This window comes from Chaetodon auriga, chromosome 17, assembly GCF_051107435.1.
Source record: "Chaetodon auriga isolate fChaAug3 chromosome 17, fChaAug3.hap1, whole genome shotgun sequence".
NCBI classification, from domain to species: Eukaryota; Metazoa; Chordata; class Actinopteri; order Chaetodontiformes; family Chaetodontidae; genus Chaetodon; species Chaetodon auriga.
In genome coordinates this window covers 10,727,564-10,737,344 of record NC_135090.1, presented here as the reverse complement: position 1 = coordinate 10,737,344, position 9,781 = coordinate 10,727,564, and the positions used below count along the sequence as shown (strand labels likewise).

Below are 9,781 nucleotides of genomic sequence, written 5' to 3'. Positions count from 1 at the left end.
GCCACGAGACAATGACGGTGCGTGTCAAAGGAGGTGGGATTTCCTCTCTTCAGCATCATCCTACTCCTCCTAGGGATGTATCGGCGTGCTGTGCACCTGTTTTGTGTATTATTTGGGTCATCGACCGCTGAAATGCTCTGTTTAAACCAGGGTCAACAATAGCCACACGAGAAGGTTCAAACGACCTCTTCGGTGGTGCCCGAGAGGCCTCGATTGATTTTTTTTTTCTTTCGGGGTGCAGCAGTGAGACAGCATCTTTGCCGGGTGACACATCAATATCAGGTCGAGTGGACGAGGTACGAGTGAAGCAGCAACAGTGCGTTATACGTTTATTTGCCATCAAATGTACCCCCCTTTTTTAGCTATTGGTTACCAGAATTACCCACAGTATTTATGACAAGGCCTTGAACGCATCCACGTAAGTGCAAATGCTGTGAAATTTGTGATTAGCTAGCTGCTAATGCATTTATGCCCTGCTAATGCCAGTTAGTTAAACGAGCGTGTTATGGGTTTGTTTTTCTTCCTGTTTACACATTTATCTATGTGGTTATTGTGCTTTTTGTAATGGTTATACAGTGTATGTGACAGTTCCTTCTTTTATTAAGATATAATGTCGTATATACCTTAATGGTTTTCCCTGTTATTGCCCTAAATAGCTTTGGCAGACATTTTCAAGCCTCCAGGTTCAAGTGTCCTCTATTCATTTGCTGTGTCTGAGAGATGTGACACTGACCTGATGCACAGCCAATCACTAGTCAGGGTGCAGACTACTAGAAACAGGTAGCCCACCTTTCTATGATAACTCAGAGCATTGTCAGTGAGTCAGATACAATAAGCCTGCATGAAGGATGCTTTCCAAGCCACTTAAGATGTTAAACCTGCATTTTTTGTATGTTCACCGTGTCTGAATAGTGCTCAGCTTTTGAACCTTTCCCATGCAATTGCCATCAAATTGTTATGTGCATTACAGTCACATGTGGTGAGTCTTTTGATAACCCTTGATGTAACTGAACAGAAGCTAAATATAGCCTGCATGCACTGGACTAGTTCTGCAGGAATAGGTGCAAGTGTCACAGCGATGTGAGAGTCCCTCTCGGCTCAGTCTGGCCTAGTATTGACAGCTGTTTCATCAATATCAAGTCCTTGGAAGTGCCACACCCAGTGGCTTTTTTGAAGCATCACTGACGGCTCACTTGATAAACCTCCACTCCTCTATTCTGTATCATGTAACAATGAAAACAAGAGCGTTCGGTGACAGTGGCAGACGTGGCTCATTCCTGCCCGATCCCCTTCCTTCCTTGAAGCCCTGTAGGACACCATGTCGGACAAAAGCGACCTAAAAGCGGAGCTGGAGCGCAAGAAGCAGCGCCTCGCCCAAATCAGGGAGGAAAAAAAGAGAAAGGAGGAGGAGAGGAAGAAGAAAGAGGTAAGGAAAAAAGTGAGTAAGTTCACACCACAGGCGCTCATACTGTATTGCACTCTAGTGTGTACTGTTTGTGTGTTCGATTGCTTTTCGTCAGGCCGTGACACATAAAAGGCTGAGGTTGTGTGTGTCCATGCGTGCATACAAACATCTTTGTGTGTGCAGAAGGTTGGTGTTGGAATTTTTGATCAGAATGTGCATGCACGTGCACGTCTTAGCTGTTTGTTTTAACTCACGGTGCGAAAACTGACATAACCCCTGTGTATCCTGAGCAGTCAGAGAGCCAGCAGAAGAGAGAGATGACCCCAGAGGATTCAGACTTAGACCGTAAGCGCAGGGAGACTGAGGCCCTGCTACAGAGTATCGGCATCTCACCGGAGCCTCCTCTAGGTACACAATACTCTCATACCCTAAACCAGAATGAGTCCTCAAATGTTCTTTCAGTGTTCTCTTCTGACTGTGCAGCAAAAGGTTGTAAAGGAGTAAAACTAACATAAGTGGTTCTCAAGTTACACCAAACTTCAAAAATTACATCCAAAAAAAAACCTCTGAGCACCTCTTTCATAGTTAGACTGTCATCAGCACACAGCAGCCTAACTTGTGTGTAATTTGCTGAAAGTGATCAGTGCAATCCTGCCTAACTGAAAATGAAATGATCAGATAAAGTAGGTTATTATCTGTGCCATCATGACCCTGCATGATATCATTTTCTTTTTCTTTTCTTTTTTTTTTAAACAAGCATAGTAGCTTTGTCACACATGCTATTTTAACTGGTTTCATCAGATAACACTGTCTTTTTATCCTAAGTTGATTCCATGAGTCGTCATACACGTCGCTGGATGTGTGCTGGACATTTTTTGTTATTACTTTGATGTGACACTTTAATAACAACTCCCTTTTATCATCTTTTCTGTTCTGCTGTGTACCTAGAGTTGCATATCTTCTAATAGGGTATTTGGACGCATATGGTATTTTTATCCTGAAATGTGATTGAAAGAATCTATTTCTAATTAGCCCACATGAATTTAGAAAAGTGTGCTACTCAAAAAGTATTTCCCCTTTGCTTGTGCACAGATCTGCTAGATTACTGTATCTCCAGGGTGTCTGTCACTTCCAGCAAGCTTTTGGGAGCACTGTTCTCTAGTGGTCTGACATCGTAACAACACCCTCAACTCCTCAAAATTGGGTCACTGCCATGTCTGTCATTAGCTTAAGTTATTTATAATGCATCTTCAAGTGAAGCTGAGTTCAAATAAATAAGAATAAACCCGGAGTCAACAATGCATTTGATGCCCTGCCTTCCCTCTCCTTTCTTTTAATCATTTCTTTGATTTGTCCATCACTCGTTTTCACTACTTGCTTTTCATCCCGATTTTGTTGAGCAGTCCATTCTTTGCAGCCGTTAATGTTAGACTCATGTTATCTTCATTATTTAGTCCCGACCCCTGTGTCCCCCTCCAAATCAGTGAGCACACCCAGTGAGACGGGGAGCCAGGATTCAGCTGACGGGGGAGCGGCAAGCAGGTAGGCCAGAATCTTCAAACCAAAGTGTCAGTGTCAGGGTTTCCTTCATTCATGGGTCTTATTCACTCCTCTTTTTCTTGGGTTTGGGTAAAGAAACATCCATTTTGAAATTCCAAAGCTCAGTGGAAATACCTCAGCATTAGATGCTCTTCTTTGGGGTGTGGATATTTTTGGATACTTTTGACATATACTCTGTTTCTTTTCTCGTCAATGGCACATCAGGTTTAGGTAAGGATGAGTGTCACTAACGGTGTAGGTTTTGAATGTGGTATCTGTCACTTGTCATGGCATGTGGTGTTTTGATGACCACTGTGCAGCTTGTTGCTTCTCATAACTCGCCCTGAGAAGTTAACTTTGATCTTGAGGTAAGTCTGTTTGAAAATACAGAGAGATGTTAATGTCCAGATACTATCTATTATTTGATAAACCTTCAGAGAGCAGCCTTAGTGAGCCGGTTTATGACATATGTTTTGAATATGGAGCCATTACCCTTGCATTTGCTGTAAAGCTTAGTAGCTGTGACAAAGTGAGCTTTTCCCCCCTTTGTCACTGTTTTGTAGCGATGTATTCACAGTGCTTACTAGGCCACATGCATGTGCCATACATGCTCATTTATCTCATAACAAACCAGACCAGTTCTGCACATGGCTGCTCTGGTGAATCAAACCTGCAGCTGGGAATAGAGTGGTCATCAAGCGCTTTCCATTTGCTTTGTAATGGTGCTGCTGACTGTAGAGGTCAGCGAGTGAGTGATGCCCTCAGGGGTCACTAGTGATGTGTTGTTCTGGTGTGGCCAGGGGTGGAATTGGGGACGACGAATGTGCTGGAACTCAGGACAGTTCTGATCAGAAATAAATTCTCTTATAGACTCTTTGTTTCTTTTTTTAGATTTTACCAATTGGATTTTACAAATTGGTGAGTTAGTGTCTGGAATGAAAGGTTTTTTTTTTTTCCTCCCCCCCAAATCCACCCTGGATGATGGCATGCCATTTTGAGCTTCTCCATTTGTGGCTGTGTATGTGTGTGTCCCTTCTTAGGTCAGGTTTCTCTAAAAACAAGTTCCAAGCACAGAGCTCAAGGTAAGCATTTTCAAATCCAGGCCCCCCCCCCCTCCCCTTTTCTTTAGTTGAGTTTACCCTCATGTGAACACAGAGAGCCGCCCACAGTGTTGTCAGTGGTCTTAGCGATATGTTCCCATCCTGATTTAGAAGATCAAAACAGCGCAGCGCCCCTCTTTCCTTTGTTTCTCAGCTCTACCCTGGCGACGTCCTGCCTACTGTCTCCCTTAATACCAGCTCGAAAGATTTCTGCTAGCACGAGTTGAGCCACAGAAGTCACTTCAGCTTTCACAGAGTTGACAATCCGCTGCTTAAAGTGTCATCGATGTTACTGTGAAACAGCCGGTCTGTCAGGCTTAAGAAATGCCTTGCCACTCTCACCCAGCGCTGGGTGGCACAGGCTGAAGGTCTAACGGGCGTGTTCACTGGCCCTAAAAGGTATCATCAAAAAGTGTAGTGATGTTTGAAGCGTTATCCTTTCACAGCGGGTAGATTTCAACCAAGTTGCCATAAAACTCTCTAGGTCTCGCTTGCTGTTTGATTTCCCTGTGGCCCAGCGATTCCTACCGCAAATGCACTGAATGAGCTCAGCAAGTTCCTGATGGTTTGTCACACTCATTGATCATGCATGGCAAGTACGTTGTCATGTATGTCGAGCAAGCAAAATCTTTCCAAATGCATTCTGATTTTGGTTTTCATATGCTGAGTGTTGTCCTGTGAATATGTCGTGCTGTGGGTGTGAGATGGAAGTCCTGTTGCCGGATATATGGCTCATGGTCTTCATGTATCAGCTGGCACAAATTTGCATATGAAACATCAAGACAAAGAATGTCACACAAAAGGGGAAAAAAAAATGTTCGGATGTTTTAGACGATTAAAAAACAAATCCAAATAATGATTTCTGCAGAGATTCCTGCATTTAAAAGTTGTCATTTTCAAATTGTTTTCCCCCTGAAAATGAGTCATTTTGACCTTCTTCCGTGCAACAATGAGACATTTTTTTTTGTCCTTAAATGTATTTGTGTTTCAACTTGTTGATTCCTGGCTGAAGAGCATGAAATCTATCACAAGAGATGAACAGAGATCTTTAAATAAACATTAGATATATTATATAGAGTACACTGAGGTTTAATGAAATATAATGTCTCCCTAATAGCCTTCCCACGCTATATCCACTTATCTAAACATTTTTCCATTAACAGTACCTGCATGAAACTCGATGAGAATTCCCACGTTAAGCTGTTCTCTAGATAAGTGGTCTGTGGGTGAGGGTGAGAGTGTGTGTGCGTGTGCGCATACATGTGCGCCAGCCTTTGTGTTATGTGTCTTTTGTAAACTTGCATGTCCTCTCTTGCCCCCCCTGTTGGTGACATCAGGACGCTGCAGTGGGACACAGACCCCTCTGTGCTGCAGCTGCAGGCTGATTCTGAGCTTGGGTACATCTTCCTCTTCTCCTCTTGTTCACTGTCTGACAAAATATAAGCACTACACCTTATTTGGCAGTGCACGACAATTATTAATAGTCCCTTTAGGGGCCACTCTAATGATACAGTCTTTTAAATATAGGGCCACAGACACAAGGCTCTGCATGCTACTCATTTTAAACTTTAAAAACCAAATGTAGATGTATTGGACTTTATGTGGGTTTATTCACAGGATGATTCTGCTAATAGAAACATCTTGTCTCTGTTACCCAGGCGCAGGATGCAGAGGCTGGGGGCCTCTAAGATCACACAGGTGGACTTCCTTCCCAAAGAGGTGGTCTCTTACAGCAAAGAGACACAGACGCCACTCACAGCCCACCTGTCTGAAGGTGAGTACTTCTGCATGTGTGTGCGTGAGTGGCTCCTCTTGACATTCAATATCATCTGTAGTCAAAGTTTCAAGCTGTTTTAGGGTCCGTGGGGCACCAGAGGTCACGAGAGGCAACAAAAGGTTTCACGTTGCAATGATTGTCGTCGCTGCGCGGTTGAATTTGATACTCCTTCGGTTAGCCAGTTCACAGCCTGTAAACCTGGAGTGACTTAGAGGCTGACAGATGAAATTTAGCTAAGATGATTCCTTATGAATGTTAGAGCATCGCTGTGTGTATGTGTGTTGTGTGCACCTAAAGATATACGTGTGTGTGTGTGTGTGTGTGTGTGTGTGTGTTTACATATTCTTTAAATCATTCAGCTTTTAGCTTTTTAATTGCTTGTATTAGCTACCGTTACGGACAGTTTAGTATTCCTCAATAGGAAAAGCTGTCATTCACTCCATCAGGACTTGGTACGCAAAAAAAAAGAGTGTGTTTTTGTGTATGTGTGTGTATGCGTGTGTTTGCATGTGAGGTTACTTTTGCATGCGTGTGTGTCTGCAAGTGGGCGTGCGCATGTGTGCTGAGCAGCAGTCGCTAAACACATCCATATGGTGAAAACTGAGGTTGGTCCTGCGCTGCATTTGGCATAACGTTGGTGGTTGGAAGTGCGAGGCCTAAACATTTGATTATTTTTCTGTTGGAGGCGAAAGACGGTGGAGATTTGGACGGATGACAGTTGTAGCTGTTCCACTAAATTGAACTTTGGTCATATTGCAAATGCAGATGTATGCAGAAACGTCATCTTCACGTGTAGGAATGTACAACGACTATTACACCTGCACGCTCTTCATCTGAACTGACTGTCAGACACACACACACACACACACACACACACATACAAAGGCACACACATACAAAGGCACACACACACGCTCCCTATCATCTTCTCTATCGTCCTTCTTGTAGTTGCCAAGACAGCTGGCAGCCATGTGACTGTGAAGGGGTTGTACTTCCTGCTTCCTGTCATTATAATAGATGGTCTGGTGTGGATTCCACTGCCCTCCTCCACCAGCAAGCCCCACGCACATACACACACACGTCTGTCCTCATCAGCATCCAAACGGCCCGCCTCAACTCCCCCTATTTCCTTGACAGACCCAGGAATAGATCATTATTCAACAAGTGCAAAGGCACTGACTCACACATGTGCTCTGGGAGACATACACATGCACGCACACACACACACACACTCACAACAGGCTCAGAATCAGTTTTTTTGGCCAAGTGTGCTCGTACATAACAAGAGCTCCAGTTGTCAAAGGTTGTCAGTGTACCTGCATGGAGTGCCAAAACAATATACACACACATACAAACAAACAGCTCTACAGTAAAGAGATAAAGACTAACAATTAAACATGCAAACAAACAAACATGCAGTAGTTGCTATGTACAGGTCCAGTGTTCTGTGTATACATACAAACAAATGCGTACTGTGTGGCTGGTTGTCGCTGTAGCAGTGCTGCATGTCGGCCCATTTAAGTTTGTTTGTTTCCAGCTTTTCAGGCTTTTCTGAAGGCCTCCATGGTGTGTGTGTGTGTGCGCGCGCATGTGTGCGTGTGTCTCAGAACATCTGGGAGCCAGAGCAGAGCTGTGGTGGTCTTCAGGGAGGCGACCCTGGCCTTAGGAGACCCTTCCTCTGCTGGCTACCACAAAGCTTGTGTGTCTGGAGAAAGAGGCTGATGGTAGCACCTGCTTGCACTTCTGGCTGTCTGTTTATTCAGGCCAGTTCCTTTTGTTGATTACTGAAGCTAACATGCACAGCGCACGCATCTCATTTTCAGTTTGCAGCTACAGGTTGTGACCAGCCAATGAAAGCTGGTTATGGATTTCTGTTGAATCTTGTAGTTAAATATGCATGAGGTTATTTGTGACTGCCCAAAATGTTATTGTGCCCAACTTTACGGTTGGGAACCTGGGTCCACTGCAGGATTAAATAGAACATATCCAAAGTAGGTGTGTGTCCAGTATGTATGTGTGTGAGTGGGCTCACCTTGAAGCTCCTGGTGTTTTTCACATACAGATCTTACAGAAACAGACTAATGGCTGTACAGGGATTCATTTCCAGAAACAGGTACTGTATCTACATATGAATACAGAATCTGAATGCATCTGTCATGCCTCCCTTCCTGCCTTCCATCTTAACCCTCAGGGTCTGACCGGGGCCAAACTCTTATGTAAAGTTAGCAGCTAATTCTACCTCTCTGTTGTCTTTAAACACATATGATGTACAGAGAGAAAAGAGTAGAGTAGAGTGGGAAAGAGTGGAATTTAGTGGGGGGAGAAAGACAGCTGGCCGCTGCGGAGGACTGAACAGAAGAATAAATGTGTTGTCTTAATGATGGTGGTGTGTCTCGGGATTACATAAAGCTCTATGGGAGGATTTCTGTGTCTGTTTTTAAACCTCTGTGTGAGTTAGTTTATTGTGTTTAAGGATAATTTCAACAGTGCTTCTATTATAATTGTGAAGGTCCCAATTGACCAGTTGATGCTTTTTTTATACGCCAGATATGCTCTATGGCTAGATTCATTGTTATCAAAAGGGCCTGAATTTGCTTGATGACTCTTAATATAAGAGCCGGCGGTTTCACATTAAAACTGTAATATTAACATTGAGTGTGTGTGAAAGGAAGCGTAAGTGTGGTCTCATCATAATCACTTTAAATCACTGACGGATGACTCAGGGATTCTCTCATGGCTCCTTCTCCTCATGAACTTCTGACCTGCCCAGTTCTCACGTCTGCCCCTCTGTCCAGGGTGGCTGGCTGCGTGTGTGTGACGTGAGTGTGCGTTGTTGGAGTGCGTGTGCAGGAGACTGAACACAGCTTCATCAGATTGGATTGATTTGATCTGACTTTGTGCGTGGACATCCTCGACACAGGAGTTTGTGTTTTAAAGCTCCCATGGAGTTTGTGTGTGTGTGACTCTCATTTAAAACATTTAATAATATGGCTTTTTCATTTCCGTGACCAATTGACTTCCTATAACGGTGATGTGTAGCTGGTCTATGTATGCTCCTTTTCCCATTGGCTGCTCACTGATCTGTCTGTCCCGAGTGTCCATTGTGTCAGGCAATCAGATTAGCCCCAGTCACGGTTGGCTCCAGTTATTTACTGCCACCCTAATGGGTATGAATGGACACGCTTGTCGTGAGGGATGGAAGCTTTGTCTAACGACATAGCAGAGAAATAAAGTGAGGTCTAATGCGGTGTGTGATAGTAACCTAACCTACTGAGGTCAAATAAAGTGTGTGTTGGGTGGTTGGCGTTTCATGCCTCTTGTGCAGAGAAGTGGCTTGTATTTCAAATTGACTATGAGCTTTTCACCTGCGGAAGAATCTAATATGAATTGGTTTGAACTCTTAGCTTTATTCTGCAAAGTATTCTTTCCTCATTTTTTGCTGTATAAACCGTACACCACCTGCTCAGCACCAAACGACAGAGGAAGTTAGCAGCTAGCTTGTCAACACTGTCGAACATTCAGCAGCTACATAGACCGATATTTCCCTCAGGAGTTTGAGACGCAAACAGAGATAAAAGGAGAGTGAATATTCAATTTACAATCATCAGGTAGCCTTTTTACCGACATGTTTGTCACGACAACTGCCAAACACTGTAGAACAGGCAGTGTTGTGTTGTTAGCTTATTGTGCTGCCCTCAAGTAGGCAAAGCAAATCAATTACTGTATGTTGAAGAAGGTGTAAAAACTTGTATTTTGACTTGAAACATTGACTATACTGGGGTGAAATTTCACAAAGTTTTAGCCAAATGTGGGCAACTTTCCTGTCCCTCTCCTTTTGTTTCCCCTTGCATCCCTCATCTGGACCGGCCAGTCCCACTTGGCCATGAATGGACCGAATTTCAGCACTCTGACAAACCCACTCTTTTACTTTACTGATCCCAATCTGAAGATAACTATCTG

The 9,781-nt window shown here is 43.7% G+C and overlaps 1 protein-coding gene across 22 annotated transcripts in view; it reads left to right on the top strand.

Annotated features, from left to right (window-relative positions):
- Nucleotides 1–26: 26 nt before the first annotated feature.
- dync1i1a (dynein cytoplasmic 1 intermediate chain 1a) overlaps nt 27–9,781 on the top strand; it is a 45,924-nt gene continuing 36,169 nt past the window's right edge. For 2 of the 22 annotated variants that reach the window (XM_076754657.1, XM_076754655.1), the window contains exons 1-8: nt 158–296; nt 1,305–1,438; nt 1,699–1,813; nt 2,809–2,947; nt 3,836–3,862; nt 3,985–4,026; nt 5,382–5,441; nt 5,703–5,818. In XM_076754657.1, coding sequence (XP_076610772.1) covers nt 1,319–1,438; nt 1,699–1,813; nt 2,809–2,947; nt 3,836–3,862; nt 3,985–4,026; nt 5,382–5,441; nt 5,703–5,818 — 619 coding nt within the window. In that variant the 5' untranslated portion in view covers nt 158–296; nt 1,305–1,318. Of the gene's footprint in view, nt 297–1,243; nt 1,439–1,698; nt 1,814–2,808; nt 2,952–3,835; nt 3,863–3,984; nt 4,027–5,257; nt 5,442–5,702; nt 5,819–9,781 lie in introns of those variants that run through there. The other 20 variants (XM_076754674.1, XM_076754673.1, XM_076754672.1 and 17 more) reach the window with 16 other exon arrangements.